The following is a 20,538-nucleotide window of genomic DNA, read 5'->3' as shown; positions in this document are numbered from 1 at the left end:
AATTTGTAATTCTGTGCTGTCATGTGATCAAAGCAGTTGTGTTATGTGATTTTCAGTTACTTACTGCTATTGAGGTATAGGCCATAACAATGAAGACCTAATAACAATAGTCCTAATCAATAATAATCAAAGTGACCCACTTGAGCTTTAGCTACAAATATTTACTGCAGTGTGACCATTCTAATATTTCTTGAATGGGAATGGAAAAGGTTGTGCATATGGAGGCTAGTGGATCCAATTACTTTTTTGTAATTTTGCCCTTAAAGCTCAAGGGAATTTCAAACAGAGCCAACTCAGTGCTGTGACGTAACGTGATGCGACATAACGTGACGTGACGTGACGTGACGTGACGTCACATGGCACAACTCGAGGTGACATGAGGTGAAGTGACGTGCCACAATGTGAGGCGATGTGACAAGAAAACAGCGCTACCTAGAAAATCTGGTTTGGCCACACTGTGGAAATCATTTGAACATGACTTGGTTTCACAACTGAGAAACAATAAAGGAACAAGGCAGTTTTGGTGTTAGCACAATGCTCCCATTCATTAGATGTTAAAATTTCAATCAAATTAAACCGTCCATTTATGTTGGTGAAAATGTGTGACAGTCTGTGGTCAAGAACCTTCCTTCAGCTAAATCTGTGCCAAACTTAAGGTCCTAAATTGGCCCCGAAATCACGTCAGGATGAGTTCACTTGTCTCTTAATCCTTTAAATAGGTACATCAAGCATGTGCCAACAAATGAAGGACGGCCCTTTTAATACGTCGATACATGTTAACACCTCGAAATCCTCATTACAAAGCTGGATTATGTTTGTTTTCTGCCAGATATAAAGATCACTGTATGGTTTTACTGATTGATTTTAAGCCCTTGCAGCATCTAGTTAAATGATTTTTTTCCTTTCAACTTCCATTCATTAACATACACATAATTCAAGAACCAGTCAATTACTGGACGTTTTTTTTCTGGTTTATATTTTTATGGTATGTATAATTTATTGGTACCCACTTGCAATTATGTTCTGCTTCCCTGCTTTCTTCTTTTTTACATTTTCAATTCATGTCTGATCTGTCTATTGCTTGTCTCGTAAGTTTTTCCTTTTTTGGGGGAAGTGTTTTTTGTTTGTAAAGCACATGGTAACTATTTTGAAAAGAATACGGCAAATGCCTTATGTTTTCAAAAGACAGCCATTTCGCATGTTTATTAAAGAAAAATGAGCAGGCGGTACAAGTTACTTTCAAAAGTTTTATAGATCTTTAAAGTCATAATTTACATGAACAAGTGAAATACTGCGTAGACCTGGAACATGATTAATCCTCTAATGAATGTCACTGATTTTCCCAAGGTAACTGTTTTCAAGCACAAAGTCAGACCTTTTGAACTGGTATGAGGAATTCATGTGGTAATAAGTCCAATAGTTGGGGAGGAAACCGATATTATGACAATCGCTGTACTTTCTTTCCGGTTAAAAATTGCGTTCTGAATGATGAGCCATTTACCAAAACAATGAAGCTGGGAGAGCCCGCCTTCACAAAACACCTGATAACAGAGGAGAAAACATTATTAATGAATCAAAAGAGAAAGTGAATTAAGTTTTGTTTTGAACCTTCTTTGCTTCAATCACAAAACAAAAGACATACTGTACCTGTTATGCTGCAAAACTTTCAGTAATGATGTCTCTGGGTCGACTTGGTACAATGTGTCCTTCTCCTCATCTTCAAAGAACAGCTGAGACACAGAGAGAGGTAAAGTACTGGCAATTAAGAAAAAAAAAGATTTTTTTTTTAAATCATCACTGGGTTTGAAATAAAATCCTTTTGTTTTGACAGTTGTACTTCAGAATACTATTCATTATTGAGTATTATTTGCACTAATTAGAAGCTGATTTCTTTCCAGACAGGCAAACAGCAATCAGTCAAGAGTCAACCATTCAACACAAACAAAAAAATATATGAAATAAACTTCTGGCAATATTTAGTGGATCATGTACTGAGAGCACCACAGTGTGGCAGCAGTGTAGCTGCTCTACTGCTTGTATACAAAATGAAACAAAATAAAACAGAAACAAATAAAGAAAAAACAAATCTTCCATGACTTCCAAAATGCAGAATAAAGCACAGATCCCAATCACACATTGACTTCTTCAAGCAAACTTTCTGAAGGCATATTAACTATCTACTGAGGCCTGACCAGAACATCTCTTAATATTAATGAATTAATTATTAAGCCTGTTTGTAATGCTCACGATTTAGAATACATGTAAAGCTAAATACACAAACCTGCAGGTTTTGTGGGAGGTATTTCCTGTCTGTGTCCCAAGGCGGAAGCTCCTCTCCAAACATCACTGCCAGGTGGTCGATGAAACTAACAGGAAAACATAACACACACAGTAAGAGATTTGATTTGATTTATGCAGTTACATTTAAGGTGGAACTGTTAATAACGTCAGGAGGAAATGCACCAGACATTGCACCAGTATTACCACGCATCCCTAAAAACAACAACAAGGGTTTACCAGGAGTTCTCGCAGAAGGCTGAGATGAAGTCACTCTGCTGGTGCTCGGGGTAGAGGAAGAGAACGGGCCAGTGCAGGGAGCCCTGCGGGTCCAGGAAGACCTGAGCCCCTGTGGCCTCCTGAGAGCTGAGGCCGTCCAGGCTCAGCTCAGCTAGGCCTCTAGCGGAGCCCCCATCCTCATCCTCACTGTCTGAACTGTGCTGACGAACCTTGTTGTGCTGCATGAGCTTGATGCCTCGCTCCTGTGAAAAAACACAAACAAAAATATCTCTGAAAAATCACACAGGAAAGGCATGTATGTGCGTCAGATCCTGTATTACATACACTGACTGGAGGCAGAGGGAGTGCATATCAGAGTCTCCTTTCTGAACAAAGTTTTATGCAGTGTTCCACAGGTCAGGGAGAGAACAGAGAGCTCTTCTTAGTTTAATTTTCCTTTCCAACCACAACTATGATGCAAACCTTTATAGCTGCCAGAAGAGCTTCTTTCTCAGTGCGTGTCTTTTTCTTTTGGGCCTTGGCCTTCCTGGCATCTCTTTCTGCTGCTCTCTAAAACACAAAGCCGTAATACGTTGATTGAAGTTACAAAATAAACACTGATAAATGGACATATTTTTGCAACAATGTCATCTTTAATGTGATCACTCTTTAAAAACTGCACCTCCAAGTCATCAGATTGTACCTTCTGTTTATCTGCTGCTGCTCTCAGCTCCTGCAGCTTCTTGTCAGTGGGATGAGCCTTGAGGCCGGCGTCACACCACTGGATGGCCTCCGCAAAGTTACGCAGCTCCAAGCAGCACTGAGCACCTGCAGAAACACAGAATATATTCAAATTATTATTTTCTAATATATGCTCATAGCTAATCTTGCACTGGTCCTATCAGCCTGATACTTTTGTGAACAGTTATGACTGTATGATAAAGGACATCCAGTGGTTGCAGTGATTCAATACCTTTGAAAAACCTGTTTTATACTGCAACTGAGCGCTAATTCCTCACTTCTCCTATCGGCCAGTAAGGGCCGCCAGTGATCAACATCTCCTTTAGTTTGGAATCTTATCTATCTATCTATCTATCTATCTATCCATCTATTTATTTATTTTCATTTCTTTCCTCTACAGACAGCCAAATATGTCTTGTTACCACAGATTCAAATGCAGTTACAATCATGTCTTCTTCTCAGATATATAAAAAAGTTAACTCATGTTAACATTTCAAACTGCAGTTCTTTAGGAATTGTTCCTGTACAGATTTGCACGCCAAGGTAAGACACTTGTGGCTTGTATTCATTCAAACAAACATTAAAGCAGTGTCATGATTAGAAAACATTCAATAACGTCAGCCAGCTGCTGAAATGCTTTTGTCTGTTAACTTATCTCTCATGGTGGCAACACACTGACCATCAGCAGTTCCTGCTCACCAGCCACCTGCCCCAGACATCTGCACTCTACTGAGGGTACTCTTCTACTTATTATATTGAAATACATTTTTGCTGCTAATGAAATATAGATATTTTTACTGATTAATATATAAGTGTACATTACCCCTGACTAAAGCTTTGAGGTGGTCTGGTCTGATCTTCTTCGCAGCTGTGGCATCATTCAGTGCAGAACGCATATTACCTGTGGGATGAGAGAGGAACAGAATTTCAGATAATAGATCAAATTTCTGATAGTTATCAAATTATTCACCCAAGAAACTCCACAGACAGATGTAGGACACTGTGGTTGACACTATTCTTTCGTGATAAATCGGTGCCTTGAATCCACCACTAACCAAACTGGATTTTCTCCCACTTAACAATGACTCTCCACTTTAACCATCTCTAACAATATCTGTGTGTGTGTGTGTGTGTGTGTGTGTGTGTGTGTGTTTACAGACTGAAGTCGGAGAGATCCCCACCCAGGTAGAAGTGTGCTGCAGCCCGGTTGGTGAGCAGAACAGTGTTGAGCTCCTGGTCGCCGCAGTTCTTTTTCAAACCCGCCGTGTATGACAGTATGGCATTTTTGTAGTTCTTCTCCTTGAAATACTCATTCCCTTCATTTTTGAGGCTCATTGCTTGCTCTGGGGAAAACAATTAGGCAAAATTAACTTTAAGGGTGGAAGGGTGAAAGGTAGTGTCACACATTACACGATTATTAGTCCAGTAATTTAAGGCCAAAATTGGGGTCAACCTAGGACAAATTGCAAGAGAAGCAAACTCAACTGATTTTGTATCCTCAGTTTGTCCTGAGCGAGGGAAAAAAAGTCCCAAGAAATCCCATTGGTGGAAAGTTTTGAAAATCACCTATTTATGACCACATATTACCAAAAAACACTGTTTTTAACACACAGGGGAAAGGGTTCAAAATTTATTTTCAGATATCACTATAAAAATTCACAAGATGAGTACACACACAAAGACAAGAAAAAAAGTCAATTACAAGTTCTTTGAATTATTCTGTTTACACATGCATATCACACATTATCTGATTTGATATGGGCTAATAAGGAATATAAGGAATAAATCCCAGAAGAGACATTTTAACAATGAATTAAAAGGTTGCTGTATATATAGTTACCTTGCATTAAAAGGTTACTATGCAACAGTGAATCAAAAGGTTACTATATATATAGTAACCTTTTAATTCACTGTTTAAATATCTGTTCTGGCATTTATTTCTTATATTCCTTATTAGCGCATATCAAATCAGATAATGTGTGATATGCATGTGTAAACAGAATAATTCAAAGAACTTGTAATTGACTTTTTTTCTTGTCTTTGTGTGTGTAATCAACTTATGAATTTTTATAGTGATATCTGAAAGTAAAATTTTGAACCCCTTTCCCCTGTGTGTTAAAAACAGTGTTTTTTGGTAATATGTGGTCATAAATAGGTGATTTTCAAAACTTTCCACCAATGGGATTTCCTGGGACTTTTTTTCCCTCACTCAGGACAAACTGAGGATACAAAATCAGTTGAGTTTGCTTCTCTTGCAATTTGTCCTAGGTTTTTTCATAAAATGACTGGACTATATAACACCTTTTCAGCTTCAAGTGACTCTGTTTTCAAATGAAGATTATGGTGCAAAAAAAAAAAAAAAAAAAGCTCAAAATGTTAGCAGTGAGAACCTTCTGGAGTCCTGTCATCGTCGTGGATCATGGACTGAAGACAAGCCAGCTCCGGGTGTGTCTTGGGGTCGATCTCCTCAGGGGCTGTTTTCATGAACATCGGCACTTTCTCAAACTCCTGCATGAGGATCAAATAAATGGAAATGCCAGCAATAAACCAGACGAGCGCAATGCACACAGTTAGTAAACAAACAGGGATTGTTAGCCTTAATGTGCTAACAGCTAGCTTGCAGTAGCTGTAACAATGATGGGTAAAGCTGGGAGCTACGTCGAAATTAAATCCTACTGATATGTCTTCATGTTAACGTGACTTACCTCTTCCCAGTTGCTTTCATTAAAAGCATTTTTATATTTGTGCGTCCTGAATTTGTCGATGAACTCGTCCATGCCGTCGTCGCTGTCATCCTGTAACGCCGAGGACGCCATCTAACCTGGTGTAACGTAATCTGGATTATCAAGATACAAGTTTACGTGCTCTGAGGTTTTATATTAGGCCGTCGTTAAAGTGGAAACGCTACAGTAAGCCCATGGGTTATAACGCTTCTGACTTTGGAGGAGCCAGATTCTTGTTTACACATGTGTGTGGGCAGGACTACGGGAAAATTCTTCCGTTGAGAAACACATCGCGGGCACATTAGTTCCGCAGTGATAAGGGCCAAGTGAGGCTGGACCACAGTTAATTCCTGTAGACGATTTATATATTTATGAATATGAACTCTTAACGCAATAAAGAAATCATGGTCAAATATTTTATTGTTTTTCATGACCTTAACAAATTCTATTTACATTATTTATCAAATTACAGCTTTCAGTTACCCCCCTCACCCCCTCTCCAAAAAAAAAAAAAAAAAAAAAAAAAAAAAACAGATGTTACTGATGCATGTTGTCACACAGAGAGAAAAGGCTGCAAAACAAATTAATATTCTCATCCATTACATCATGACAGCCATTGCATTGTAACACACCAGCTATAGTCCAATGTGAATAAACCCACTGTTGTGATGTTTTGAGGAGTGTAGGGTGATAAACATACCTGTGTAACAATTTTAGGCAGTATGCAAAGTTATGGCTTTCTTTGTAAAACAAATAATAATATAAGGTAAAAACATAATTGCTACAGCTTCAACCTCCAATCTCCTCAGTGTCATAAATCACAACATCTGGACACAAAGCTTTGTTTTTTTTTTTTGCTCTGCCACTGCTCACTCAAAGCACCATACAAACACCACCACCGTACACACATAAATAAAGGAACACTTATTCCCGTTTTCCCAGTTATTATTCATACAGTTTCCACTCTTCCCAGAAGGTCTACTAGTCCATCTTTACTGAGAAACATCATCTCACCGGTCTGCTGACAGATCACCTCAAACCTGGGTATTTCTTCTAGAGCAGCCTGTCCTATCACGACGACATATGGGTAACCCAGCCGGCTGGCGTCCTTCAGCCTCTTCCCAATGGTCATGTTGGTGCGATCGTCGAGAACCACTTCACCTCTCAAACAAGGCAGAGTCTCTCCAAAAGTGTGTACCAGCTCCTCAGCTAACCCAGCCGCCTCATCCACTTTGCTGCCCTTCTTAGGGGGAACAACACAAACCTGGTAGGGAGCTAGAAGCCCCGGCCAGCGGATACCTTCCTCTGTTGACATCACTTCAATGGCAGCAGCGAGAATACGAGTTACACCAAGACCGTAGCAGCCCATCTCAGCGATGGTTGGCTTGTTTTGAGCATTGCTGAAGGTGGCATTGAATATATGAGAGTACTTTGTGCCCAGGTAAAAGGTATGACCCACCTCTATACCCTTTGACTCCACCAGTGTGCCGGTCTTACACTGTGGGCAATCGGTCCGTCCTGCTGACACAGTCTCTACATTGGCAGAGAAGGAGCAGCTCCCACAGACCAGAAGCCGGTCCTCACCTATGTCTGCCGGCAGCTGGAACTCATGGGACAGTTTACCGCCGATGTTCCCCGTGTCTGCTTGCACCTGAACGCAACGCAGGCCCAGCCGGGAGAAGAGCCTGGTGTATGCTTGGCACACAGACTCATAGGTCTGATACGCAGCCTCCTCATTCACATCAAATGAATACATGTCCTTCATGTAGAATTCCCTCCCTCGAAGCAGACCAAACCTTGGCTTCGGCTCATCTCTGAATTTGCGGGTGATCTGTGTTAAACAAGAGACATCATTACCTAAAACTGCAGGCTTATTGCATGTCACACCACAAACCCACTGGTTTAACAGGGTGAATGTTTACCTGGTAGAGAAGCAGAGGGAGCTGTCTGTAGGAAAGGGTGGTCTGGTGAGCAACAAGAGTTGTCACCGCCTCCTCATGTGTGGGACCCAGGCAGTAGTCAGCCCCATGTCGGTCTTTCAGACGGAAAAGCTCCTTTCCCATTAAATCCCAGCGCTCACTGGATTTCCACAGCTCAGCCGAGCACAAGCTGGGCATGTCCAGCTTCTGGCCACCGATCCCCTGCATCTCTTGGTCAATCAGTCTCACCTGTTGATTGAAATCAGTGGCTATTACATTTTTTTCAGGGCCGTTTTAACCAGGTTAATCATTCACCTGCCAAAAAATACAGCTCTGGACCAAACATGACCAAAAATGTTTTAGAATAGGAGCAATAAAACCTCACCAACTTTTCCATGGAGCGCACAGTGGCAGGGAGATAGTAGTAGCACCCCGGGCTGGAGGGATGGATGAGACCTGCCTGCTGCATCAACCTCTGACTCTTACAGGTCATCTCCCCCGGTAAGCGGCTGTCCTGCCCCACATCACGCAGGTTGGAGGGCTGGTAAAGCCGGGACACCAGGAGCGTGGGCGTGACATGTCTGGATGAGGCGGAGGCAGGGTTTGTGGCATGTTCGGCACAGCTGGAATGGCTCCTGCTTAAAAGAGCTGAGGTCCTGGGCAGGCACCGGAAGCCTCTCTGCCAGGCATGGTGCATTATGGACTCCATGGCTGATTCGGATGTCAGGCTACTCTGGATAATTTCTAAGGAGCGAAGACACTCATGTTAGCTGTTACACACAATCAGAGGAGTTAAAGTCAAGGTCAGCATAATACTGTCACTTCCTCATGAGCTGACAATTGCATGTATTCAGTGACAGCAGCAAGTCCTCAAATAAGAACAATGTCTGTGTTTGTAAATACTAATATCCTGGGCAAACACTGCAATGGCAGCTCCTGTCTGTCGGATGCACGTTACCAAACCCCTTTCCTAACAGAGGCAGCTTAGCATGCTAACCTCAGCTAGCCTGGGTTAGCACAGGCCGAGTACCTGTAAGTTAGATGCAGAGCCATAAAGCAAACCTTACTTTTACACCAAGACAAGCAGAAGACGGAATGGTGTTTGTTTTATCCGAGTTGGATAGTTAAAACAGTTCATTGTAGCTCACGAACTACAAACTCTGAGGTCGCTGCCATGCTGGGTTTCTCGTTCGCTGTGTGCTCAGAGCTCAAAGCGGCTTGGTTTCGCTCTACGGCGCCACCTACAGGCTTGGAGTTTCTTTTTTTAGTTTTTGGAGATGTAGGCTTGTCTCCCTCTTGTGGTGGCACTCAAAGCTCAGGTAGGGCCCTAGGAGTTCTGTGAGAGTTGACATTTGGGATATAAATTCACAAGAATAATATCCCCCACAACATGAAAGCAGCATCTTTTCAGTGCAATAAAGAACGCATGAAATATATCGTTAGTTAATCCTGAAGTTGTTTATAGGTCATGATCCAAAAGCCGTTTTTAGGTTACTAACTTTACCTCACAATTACATGTAAACAGTGTATGGCATGTGTGTATTCACCTTACAGCCATTTAGCTCTGGTGGGTGCCGAAAGTTCACCACGCAGGATAAAACAAGATATTTCCAACAAAACAAAACAAAACAAAAGAAAACACATGATGTATGATGATTTGAGGGTCCCTTTATTTGAGGCCATGCAAAACCAAAAACCTGAGCTTTTTTGGGTAGATGATGGCCATAAATTGAAATGGCTCTTTAATGCTGAAGTATTTAAGACTGCAAATTTTATTGCCAAGGCTTGGAATAGAAGGCAGCATATTTTGTTTAACTGATACTTTGATGGGTACATTTTGGATTTGACTTTGTATTCCTGATTTATTCTAATGCGTATTTTGTTGTTGCTGTTGTTGTATGTTTGAGCATGGTTTTGTAATGTGTGTAACAGTGTCTTGTAAGCCCATATGGGCTGGGCTTCTGAGTGAAGTATGACACTTAAATAAAAGAAATCAATCAATCAATCAATCAATCAATCAATCAATCAATCAATCAATCACAAAAGCTTGCACTTGCAGGTTACAGTGTAAATATCAGACAGTGCATAAAATGAATGGTTAGGCTCCAGCCGCCGTGATGAATGAATGAATTAATGAATGAACGAATGAATGAATGAAAGCAGCCCTGGCGATTTATTCACGCAACACCCTCCTTGACGTCATTTCCCCTCATGGCTTGGCCGTTGCTATGGCAACTTTCAACAAGCCAAGAACCACCGTCGACGGTTAAAAACAAAACTCAGCTTGCTAACGAGCATAGCTAAATAAAAGAAGTATCCTAAATGCAGAGCTACTGAGAAAACACGATACTAAAAAAAAAAAAAAAAAAAAATGACTACCCCTGGAGCAAAATTGAAGAAACGTACTCTCATGGTTACGCAGTAAGTTCACAAATTTACAGTGTTAAAAGTGAACGCGAGTTATTTTGTCAGTACAGCTGTAGCTTGACACTAACTGTTATGCATGCTAACTTGTTCCGTTACTGTCTCGTACGGTAGTTCTTCCCGAGCTCTAAATGGCTCCATATCAGGGCTACACCAAGTGAACCACAGCTCCAGACACACAGGGAGCAATGTGAGCCGGAAAGGTCTCAGCATGGCTGGCGACAGCAGAAGCACCATTCAAACTCCCAGACAAACAGTCCGGGTAACATCCAAAAACTACTCTTATATTATACTGTATTGTATTGTATTGTATTGTATTGCACTGTATTGTAGCTGTTGCTATAGCAACAATAACAGATATTGTACCCCTCCCTGCAGGTGCTGAATGAGAATGGCACTGATGTCACCCCTCAGCCCATCTCCCACCCAGAGCCAGGGGCCAAACACAACAGGGTCTATCTTGATGAGTTCTCAGGGCCATCAGATATCCTCTCCATGTTATACCAGCCAACCACCGCCGCAAGCCTCACTGTGCCTTTTTCAAGGTACCACGATGTAGTATTCTTTCCAGCCACATAAACCTCTATCCTCAGGAGCTCATTTAAGGTGGGATGCTGGTGTGCAGCATTGTGTTTGTTAAGAAAAAAGAGGAAATGCATCCCTCATTTGATTGTAGAGTGAAGGTAAATTTGTGGAAAGCATAACTTCGTTTTCCCACCAGTTATTTTGTTCAACAAAACCACCCATCATGTGATATATTGATAAAGGTGATGGTGGGGAGGAAAATCATAGTTTTACCTCAAAACAGTATATATTAGAGGAAAAATAAGAGACAGTATATGTGACGTGCGATAAGTCATCATCATATTCATGACATAGCCCACCAGGGCAACTGCAACCATGCGTTTTGACAAATAGACTCTGACAGTGTGATGCCATTTTGCTGTTTTCCAGGTCAGTTTTTTGCAGCAGCAAGATATCCAGATCAAGCCTCTCTACCATTGAGTCAGTGAATGAGGAGCGTGTGGATACATTCTACAAACAGGACAACTACCCAGCATCATGTAGTTACTATTTAATTTCATTTAATACAGTTTAATTAACTGTACATTTAACTTTTTTAAAATTATTTTGTCATCATTGTTTTTCTTATTCTCTTCCTCCTGTTGATTAAAATATCCTTACTGTTTGAGCTGATTTTTTTTTATCACAGGTGCAAGGCTATAATAATGCATTGATAGCACAGTTACCAAGTTACACACAATAAAATCTTGATCCAGTGCAACAAGATAGACTTATTTCTAGAAAACTGTATGATGATTGATGCTCATATGTCTATTACGGACAGCTGTAACAGATCTTGTAGTGCTAAATTAATATTGTTTTGTTTTGTTCCTTCTAGACGTGCAGGTGGAAAGAGAAGAAGTGAAAGAACAGGTAACAGAGGACATGCTGAATGAGGTGGTAAATATCTACCTGACTGAGACAGAGACCATCACACATCTGGACATGCCCGGCATCTCTGTGTCAGTGGATGCTGATGATGCAGAAGCTATAAAGTATGCAAAGTCTTCTACATACTGGTTTACTTAACTTTTTCAAGATCCAGCATGGGTCCTATATAGCCATATTGAAAACTCACAGGCTTTTCTACATGAAGTAGTTCATAGTTCATGTGTTGATCGAGGATAAACAGATAAACATGACTGTTTATCTGCTTGCCAGTATTTGAAAATGTACGTTCCTCTTTGCTGTAACAAACTGTTGTGATCTTCACCCTCTTTCTGCAGAGAGAGAAACAATCGTTATGCTGAGCTTTGCAAGAACAGAATGGGCAATGATAAGTACATGGATCGATCAATGCAGGCATTCATCGGCGCATCTAAAAGCAAACAGGTCCAATGTGACAGCATCGTCATGGTAGATACAGGTCAGGCTTAACTGTCCAATTTTTGTTTAATATTGATGTTTTAAGTGGGTGGTTTGCTCACAGGGAATGTTTTCCGTAAACTTAAAAGCATTAAGCCTGCAGATACAGGAAGGTTTTGCTATCTAGATAGAATCAATGTACAAAAATATGTTACACCTTTCAAAATGGATGTGTCACATTCCTGCTATATCCACAGCTTGCGAAGCTACTACTTGGGACATGTATGACTCTTTCTACGGTGCTGAGCAGGATAAAACTGAGCTTACTGCTGAGCCAGAGAAGAGTGGATATTCGGAGTCTATTGTGAATTCTAGCAGAGGCCCAGAGAAAACCACATCTTTGCTCAGCACTACCAGCATAGGTAACACTACCTTGGAGGGTACTTGCTCTGTTAATGTTATTTCATTATTACTTATGTAACACTACCAGTCTTAAGGATATGCAGCACACTGGGGAGTAATGGACACTGGAGAGTTTACTCAGCATACAATAGCTGGAGTCCAACCAGCAAACAATTCTGAAAATAAATTTTCTCCCTTTAGTTGTTAAAGTTAGGTTTCTATGAATAAATGTCTCTGACACAAAGATATCCTCAGAGGGTGTGGGATAACTGACTGGCTCTTTGCCTATTTTAACTAACGCTCTACCCCCGTTCCACTTGAAGCACTCATAAATCAACAGTGATTTCTTTCAGATGATGTTAGAAAGTATGACATGTGCCCTCTAGTTTGTAGTGATTCAGCACAATAGTTTAGGTGACATTGCCACTGAAAAATGTCACACGGCAGCACTAGTATTGGTAGTTACACTTTTAACAATATTTACTGTGTACTGTGGATACTCAAGTGTTGCAATGATGTGGTGTGTTTCTCCCAGCAACCAGTGCTTCCAGCTCACAGAGAGAAATAGAGACTGGGATGTGTTCAGATGATGCAGCAGACCCACGGCTGATCCTGCAGTCAGAGAAGTTCCAAAAGGTCTTATTAGTAATGGAGAGGTGCATCTTGGCAAATATCTTCCAACCCAAGCTGGCTGCCTACAGACAGCTGCCCATAGTAGAAGGTAAACAGTGGTTATCACCACACAGGTAGGGGTTATGGCCACACAAAGTGCATTTTTTTTCCTCAGGAGCTCTGCAGGTGAATATGAACATAAAGAAGCCTCCAGGACTGATAATTCAGCCTTCCCCACCTGTATGTGTCACAATACAGTACATTTACCCCCAGCTGGAAAGGCTAATGTTAAAATTTGTATCCTTAGTAAGGTAACAGCAGCAAGTGCTGCCTGCCAGACTTCTTACAGTAATGAACAACAGGACAAGGAAAAAAGAAATCAGGCCCTGGAAATTTTTAATTTTATAACCCTAAGTTTTGGAAAAAATTTGGAAGTCTGACTAATACAGCATCAGCTCAGCTAAAGACTAACTGATCAATTAAAAAAAAGAAAGAGAATGGAGACATTGTGCACTTCAGGATTTATGGTGTTTGTATTCATTCTGGTATGTATTCAGCCTGGTGAAGAAAGTTGAAAATAGCTAATTTTACTTACCTCTACAAGGAAATAAAAAATTTCGGGGTCAAGTCAAATACAGATTTTCTTGTTTTAACTTGGATTAGAATTAAAAAATGAAATGTTATCCAAGTGTATGCCTGGTACTAATTTGTTTTATAGAGGCTTGTATACAAAATTAAAAATACAGACTGACTTTCACAAAATATGTAGTTTTAAAACACCTTTTCAGTGGCAATTCTGAAAAACAGTTTCTTTCACTTATGGAAATTAAGGTAAAAATATGGAGAAGTCTTGTAAAAGTCAACGAAAACCACTGGTAAATAACTGTATGCACCAGATCCATCAAGCACAAGCACAGGATTTGTGTCCTGAAATATCTGATGTGTTATGAAAAATTGGACTAGTCAACATGTTAAAATCATAATACATACTCTTATAAAATGTAACAAAAAAAAAAAAAAGCTTTTTTTTAATGTATTGATTGTGTTAGACTGCGACAGTGTGGTCACGCCCGAGACAATGGAGCACAGAGAGGAGGATGTGGAGAGATCTCTAAGTCCAACACTGGAGAGTCTCTGGGTCTTCAGCTGTGAGCTCACCAAAGGACGCACCATCAGCTGCATGGCCTGGAACAAGAAGAACCCGGTAACACAGGCAGACCCGCTACTGCTGGGCAGAAAACCAAGTATAAATACTGGGAGTGCAAGATGTGCACCTGCAGACCAGAATGACTGCAGTTTAAGCCTTGTTCAGACTGCCAGCCCAAATCTGATTTTTGGTGTATTTGGTGTAAGATTTCTTTTCATGTCTGAACAGCAAAAACAGATTTTTAATGATTTTATTTTTCAAACAGCAGCTTAAATATTGCTGCATAAATCAGCCTCTTGCGTTGATGATGTTATTCTGCACTGTGACTTGACAAATAGATGGCGTGAACTTAGCGAAACAAATCAGATTTGCTTGCAAATTAGCCTTAGTTTTGATATCTGCACTCTCATTAGTTCTCACTTTATCTAGCAACTAACATGGGATGTACATAGTGCTGCCATCACAGTGGATCAGCAGTGTGGTATTATTAATGCAAAGTGACATATTTATGTCGATACCTGTTGTAACATCACTAGTAAAAAATGAACATTAAAGAAACTGTCATGCATACAACTGCAAATTAATTCGTAGCAATGCCACGTAGCAGGATTGCCCCTGCTGCCAGTGAAAACTACGAGGGTTGAACATCTTCTCTTTTTATCGCTCTGTGTTTTTTCCATGTGTCTCTGCTTCCTCTCCCAGGATCTACTAGCAGTGGGTTATGGTGAGTTTGACTTCAGAGACCAGACGCCGGGTCTGGTATGCTGCTGGTCCCTCAAAAATCCTACGGTATAGTGTTTGTTTTAATTTGTTCTTTTCCCTGTACTTTATTTCCTTATCTTCTGAATCAGCTTTTGCAAATTTAAAATCACAGGTAATAAGATGACATGCTGTCAATACAATGTGAACATGCAAGAAAAAAGAAAGAAAAAGTCACACAGGCAATAAAAGCACTAAGGACACACACTTAAATAAAACAAGCTCACATATCATAGTGCTGAGTAAAGACAAAGGATCAATAGGTGTGTTGATTAGTTATTTAACAATTGTGTGGCAATTTTGTGTTCTCCACAACTGCTACCCTTTAATGATGTTGCATTTTGTCCCCGCTGCAGTGGCCTGAACGTGTCTACCACTGTAACACAGGTGTGACCTCTCTGGACTTCTCAGCCAAGCACCCTTATCGACTGGCTGTGGGGATGACTGATGGCACCATAGCTATCTACTATGTCTACAGTCAGGACAAGACTTGTGCCGTCAGTAGTAGGTGACGTGTATGTGTTTGTGTCTGTGTCTGTGTGTGTGTAAGGGGGGCAGGTTTGTCACTCTTCAAATAGGATTAATTGGATTAAATAAGATTTTTCAAATAGGATCCAACAAAAAATAATGCTCTTGTTAAAAAATATGTTTGTTTGTGTTTTTTCCCTCTTTCCCTGCAAAACACCTTGGGAGCCAGATGAGATGTGTTCAAGGGCTGGATTTAGCTGGCTGGCTGTATCTGTGACATCTCTGTCTTACATTATTAATGTTCCTCAGTTTTTTTAATGGTCAAGTAAATCCTGGATTGGAACTATATTAACAAAGAGGATATGGTGACCATGAATGGGAAAAGGCAAACTTTGTGGAGAGGTGTGGTTTACTGGCCAGAAGAACCATTTAATGATCCGTCTGGTGCTGGCATCATATCACTTTCTCATGGACAGTCATCCCATGCATCATAGTGGCCAGTTAGTTATGTGAAATAAAAAAGATGAATGACACGTTTCCTTCCATTGTTTACATAACCATGTTTGCCCATTACATTTCTTTTTCCATTTTCTCCACCTGCTGTTGTTATGATGGAACATCCTGTTATGAAAGAGTAAATATGTGGCTACTGTCTGTCTCTGTTATTGTGGATTTCTTTGTAGCACTTTGGGCCTGTTGAAACACCCAGTGGCAGGCACACAGAGTTTGGGAAATGTTTGTAGAGGACTACCACCTCTTTAATCACATCAAAAACAGAAATGGTTCAGCTTACATCTTTCTTTTTGGTCTGTTATTCTGTATGCAGTAAGTGCTCCAAAAAGCACTACAGTTCAACATGGCAGGTCAAGTGGGCTGAACAAGACATGGGCCTGTCAGGGGACGACAAGGAAGAAGCTCTCATGTCTATATCTGCAGATGGCCGGATAAGCAAATGGTTTCTGCATGATGATCTCGACTGCGTAGGTACTGTAATGTTTTACATGCTTATAGGGTTGAAAATTCTCCAAGAGCATATTGTTCATAGCTTTAAAGGTAAATATAACACCAGCTCACAAACTCCTTTTCAATGAAAAACAACACTGAAATTTACTTAGTATTAGACACGTATAAAAATGACAGATTCATATTTTGAAGCATCACAGTTTAATAATTAGAAAAACCACAGTGCCCAAGTGGTCAATAAATACGCTAAGCATATAAAAATGTTAACCTTCTGATTCGGTACTGTAACCTGTCTAATGCATTTCATACAGAAAACACTTTTCTCTGAGAATGTTCCTGTAACAAGCTCATAATCACACTACTTGACTATCTTGTGTGTTTGAAGAATTAAGAATTTGAATTTATTGAATTCATTGAATTGAATCTATTCATTGAAGACAACTTTGAACTCTTGTGCATTCTTTCTCTGCCAGAACTGATGAGACTGAAGAGGATGCAGGAAGAAAAAGATGAGATGGAAACTGAAGTGAAGGACAAGAAGAAGAAAGGAGAAATCCTCAGGAGTCTGAATGCTGGTTTCTGTTTTGACTTCCATCCAGTGGTAAATTGGCTGCAGATATAAGCTGATTCCACAGATTATAATATGACTTCATTTGAGCATAGTCCTTGGGGCAGTTTCACCACCAGGGAAACCGCACAAGATCAAACCAGTACATCCATGTAACCATTCACCTTTATCTCTTTCCCTCTTTCCCTATCTCTTACCATCATAAATCATGAATCATTAATAGAATGCATTATACTATTCTCCTGCTTGGCACTTTTACTCAAGGATTCCAGCATCTACTTGGCTGGCAGCATCGATGGTACCATCTACAAGTGCTCCAGTTCCAACAGTCAGCAATTTCTGGAGACTTACAGTCAACATTTTGTAAGTCCCTCTGGATAATTTAGCATCATTCAAATACCTCTGTAAAATGCACACATTGTAAATGACAATACATTTCATCTCCAACCTCAGCTGGGCTAGACTCTAGATAAATTGCTCACTGCCTTCGGTGGACAGAAAGCAGACTGATCAGAGCAATTGTCCACCACACATCAGTTCAGAAGGGCCAGCCGATTTTGCTGGTTTCTGAATGATCTTGAATGATCTCTCTTATCCTCCATCACACATTTTCCACCGGAGTGTATTGATACAATCTGCTGCACTAGACAATATCAGCACCGTAATGACTTACTTGAAGTCCTGTGCTTCAGCTGTGATTTTTTATTAGAGCAGCAATTGTAATGTGATTGCTAAAAAATTAAACACAATTCCTTTCAAAACTTTGTTAGTGGACAAAGAAATCTAAATAGTAGCAGCATCCATTGTTAGTGCTGGATGCTGCTCACACTCACGTTTAAGAATTGGACATTTAAAACTGAAAACTCATCTCCTCAAGAGGACATACCCACCTCCTGTGTCACTGTTGTAGGTTTCAGCAGTATCTTCAGGGGTATCCCCAGTAACATCCACATCTCACTTGCTGTCAGGGTCCTGTGACCCGGATCAAATGGTGTCCATTCAACCCTAATGTGTTCCTGAGTTGCTCCTTGGATTGGACCATCAAGCTGTGGATACAGGACCAGCTCACCCCATTATTATGCCTCACCTCCACACAGAAGCAGGTACACGACATCATGTGGTCCCCAAAGTGGGCTACAGTGTTTGGAGCCATCAACGAGGGGCAGATGAAGATCTGGAACCTGGATTATAGCACGTGAGTAAGACTGATCTTGTTCTCTGTCTCACCCTGTTTCGCTCAGTTTTATTCTTCACTCTAATTTGAAACCTGACCACTATGTGCACTTGTCTCCTTAAGCCTGGACCCCGTCATTGTGCACATGGCTGCCCCTGGGGTGAAGATGACCTCCCTGCTGTTTGCCTTGCAGACAGACTGTGTCTTGGTAGGAGACAACAGCGGACAAGTTACTGTCTACCAGATCAAGAACTTCACTGTGGGAGAGGGCAACCAGGTAAGACTAAACAAGAAGTGATTCCTTTGGATAGTTAGTTAAATTAATTTTATCTCATCATTCTAAATATAACAGTGCAACATACTCACATGGGGAAGTATACATAGGGACAAAAATTATGAGGGAGGTTGGAAATGCAAAGAAACAAATACTAGAACACAGTAGTCAATAGTGTCAGTGTAGGGTGTAACAAGGATGCACAGAAACAATTTGATGCTCTGTTTTGTAGAAATTGATGAGCTTTTTATTGAATCTAGTATATTATCACCACATGCAATCTTCGCCTTTTATTGGCATCACACTATACTCTTCTCTGTGTCACTGCTCTTTTGCCAGCTTTATAGCATTTTATGCCAGCAATTTAAAGCATTATTTCCTCAGTCAGTCAATCAGTCAGTCACTTGATGGGTGGCTCACATGGCAAACACAGCTGAGAGTGTCTCTTTTACTCTTTTCTTTCAGGTGGATACTTTGGAAAGCATCATTAGCTCTGCTGTTGCCAGACTTTAAGGCAAACACATATGCACGCACATCAATGTATACCCAAGCCATTTAGGTTTCATCCACTTATCCAATGAACAGTGCTGTAATCTTTAGTTCCCAGAGAACTGGGCGACTGAATGTCTCCCTGTAAGACCAGCAATCACATTACAGAAGATTTTATCTTCAAATACCATATTTTCCTGTTGTTGTTTTAAATTTGAAGATATAAAGTTATAACCTCTACTGTTATCAAGAGGTACTGGTACAGTTCCTGTAGTCTAAAAACTACAATTTCTGTGTCATGTGATTAGACTTTACCGGTATCAGCCAGGCCTTTAATTTGAGGGCCGCTATACGTTTTTGTTATGCTGGTACTAACCAGACAATATCATAGAAACAGTATGAGAAAGTAATTTCAGGGTCCTCAGGCAGAGTTGTTGTTGAAACATTTGAAAACTGGATGAAATGTAGAAAGTATGCAAAAAATGTTGCATTACTAAATATTTTAAATATTTTAAACAGTGTTCTTCAGGCCCAGGCATTTAACATGTTGTGACATAAACAGATGTGCAAATAATCCTCAGCATACAGTGCTATGACCTATAAATCAATGGTTCACAAGGTCCACATTTGTCCTCAGTCATTAAGTCACAGTCCACACATGGACCAACTCAACAGCCAATCCGTTTTATTTTGCAAAATGAAAACTTCAGTAACCCACAATGTTTTCATGCACTTTTTGAAAAAACAAAAAAACAAAAACAAAAACATAAAATAAGAAAGAGCGTGCGTAGAAGGCTTAAAATCTAAGGAAATATAACACCTTTTGTGGCAGCCATTAAAGATTAATTCAGGTCTCCCAAACTCTGTATTATCTAGTCAGAATCAATATGTTAATATAACTAATCCAACCAAAAAATGAGAAATAAAATATTTATTTGCTTTGCTGGGAAGGGTAGAGAAAAGAGACGTTTTCTTGAACTACAGGCTGGCCATGGCTTGTTATGTTTTGTTAAATTCATATTAAACAGTGTCGCCAGTGCTGTGCTTGCATCTGGCCATCTTGTGGAAATAGTCTATGAAATTTCTGTCTTTAAGTGTCTCCTGAATGAACCAAAGGCTGATGAGAGCAATGGTTTTCTGAGTAGCCTTTCTCAGGGTAAGCATGTATTTAGGCCTTTCAAACCCTTTATCGAACTAACTTTTAGTTCATAATTAATCAAATAACTGTATTTACATAGAGTGTATTTACATAAAGTTCAATTCCTTATAGTGCTTCCCTTATATTTTTCATCAGCAAAAACAATTTGTTCTCTTTTTTCTGCCATCATGAAGGCCCATATATCATGTCCAGTGTACGCATGAATAAAGATGAAAATTTAATTTCATAGACAGCCAAAGTGAGATCTCCAATAATAATGATCGAACTGAAATGTCATGCTGAATATCACATCACACCATCAACAAATCATAATGACCTGGATGATAGTCTGTCAACATTGACTTTTTCCTC

At 40.2% G+C, this 20,538-nt stretch overlaps 3 protein-coding genes across 6 annotated transcripts; 1 reads left to right on the top strand and 2 right to left on the bottom strand.

Moving 5' to 3' along the window:
- Window positions 1-1,233: 1,233 nt before the first annotated feature.
- Window positions 1,234-6,254, bottom strand: ttc4 (tetratricopeptide repeat domain 4). Its single transcript, XM_030049998.1, has 10 exons — window positions 5,943-6,254; window positions 5,628-5,745; window positions 4,419-4,580; window positions 4,061-4,138; window positions 3,200-3,324; window positions 2,980-3,066; window positions 2,518-2,759; window positions 2,282-2,366; window positions 1,648-1,730; window positions 1,234-1,541 (listed from the first exon to the last, which is right to left on the bottom strand). Exons 1-10 carry the CDS (start codon window positions 6,051-6,053, stop codon window positions 1,439-1,441), a joined length of 1,194 nt encoding a protein of 397 aa, XP_029905858.1. The 5' UTR covers window positions 6,054-6,254; the 3' UTR covers window positions 1,234-1,438.
- Window positions 6,255-6,753: 499 nt separating this feature from the next.
- pars2 (prolyl-tRNA synthetase 2, mitochondrial) lies at window positions 6,754-9,102 on the bottom strand. 2 transcript variants are annotated; one of them, XM_030049995.1, is made up of 4 exons: window positions 8,910-9,102; window positions 8,265-8,623; window positions 7,883-8,128; window positions 6,754-7,791 (listed from the first exon to the last, which is right to left on the bottom strand). In XM_030049995.1, the coding sequence occupies exons 2-4, from the start codon at window positions 8,586-8,588 to the stop codon at window positions 6,910-6,912; spliced, it is 1,452 nt and encodes a 483-aa protein (XP_029905855.1). In that variant the 5' UTR covers window positions 8,589-8,623; window positions 8,910-9,102; the 3' UTR covers window positions 6,754-6,909. The 2 variants fall into 2 exon arrangements, with proteins under 2 accessions (XP_029905855.1, XP_029905856.1); XM_030049996.1 differs by having other exon boundaries at window positions 8,947-9,102.
- On the top strand, window positions 8,619-19,715 carry dnai4 (dynein axonemal intermediate chain 4). Of its 3 annotated transcripts, none has more exons than XM_030049994.1 (17): window positions 8,619-8,682; window positions 10,418-10,565; window positions 10,682-10,848; window positions 11,258-11,367; window positions 11,706-11,862; window positions 12,094-12,233; window positions 12,430-12,594; window positions 13,110-13,295; window positions 14,236-14,390; window positions 15,036-15,122; window positions 15,449-15,600; window positions 16,387-16,544; window positions 16,997-17,124; window positions 17,356-17,454; window positions 18,060-18,286; window positions 18,389-18,542; window positions 19,005-19,715. In XM_030049994.1, exons 2-17 carry the CDS (start codon window positions 10,515-10,517, stop codon window positions 19,050-19,052), a joined length of 2,184 nt encoding a protein of 727 aa, XP_029905854.1. In that variant the 5' UTR covers window positions 8,619-8,682; window positions 10,418-10,514; the 3' UTR covers window positions 19,053-19,715. The 3 variants fall into 3 exon arrangements, 2 of the variants coding, with proteins under 2 accessions (XP_029905854.1, XP_029905853.1); XR_003928157.1 differs by lacking the exon at window positions 8,619-8,682 and adding an exon at window positions 10,101-10,300 and having other exon boundaries at window positions 18,459-18,542; window positions 19,005-19,040; XM_030049993.1 differs by lacking the exon at window positions 8,619-8,682 and adding an exon at window positions 10,101-10,300.
- Window positions 19,716-20,538: the final 823 nt, after the last annotated feature.

This window comes from Myripristis murdjan, chromosome 4, assembly GCF_902150065.1.
Source record: "Myripristis murdjan chromosome 4, fMyrMur1.1, whole genome shotgun sequence".
NCBI classification, from domain to species: Eukaryota; Metazoa; Chordata; class Actinopteri; order Holocentriformes; family Holocentridae; genus Myripristis; species Myripristis murdjan.
The sequence above is the reverse complement of the archived record's forward strand: the minus strand, read 5'-3'. Positions and strand labels throughout refer to the sequence as shown.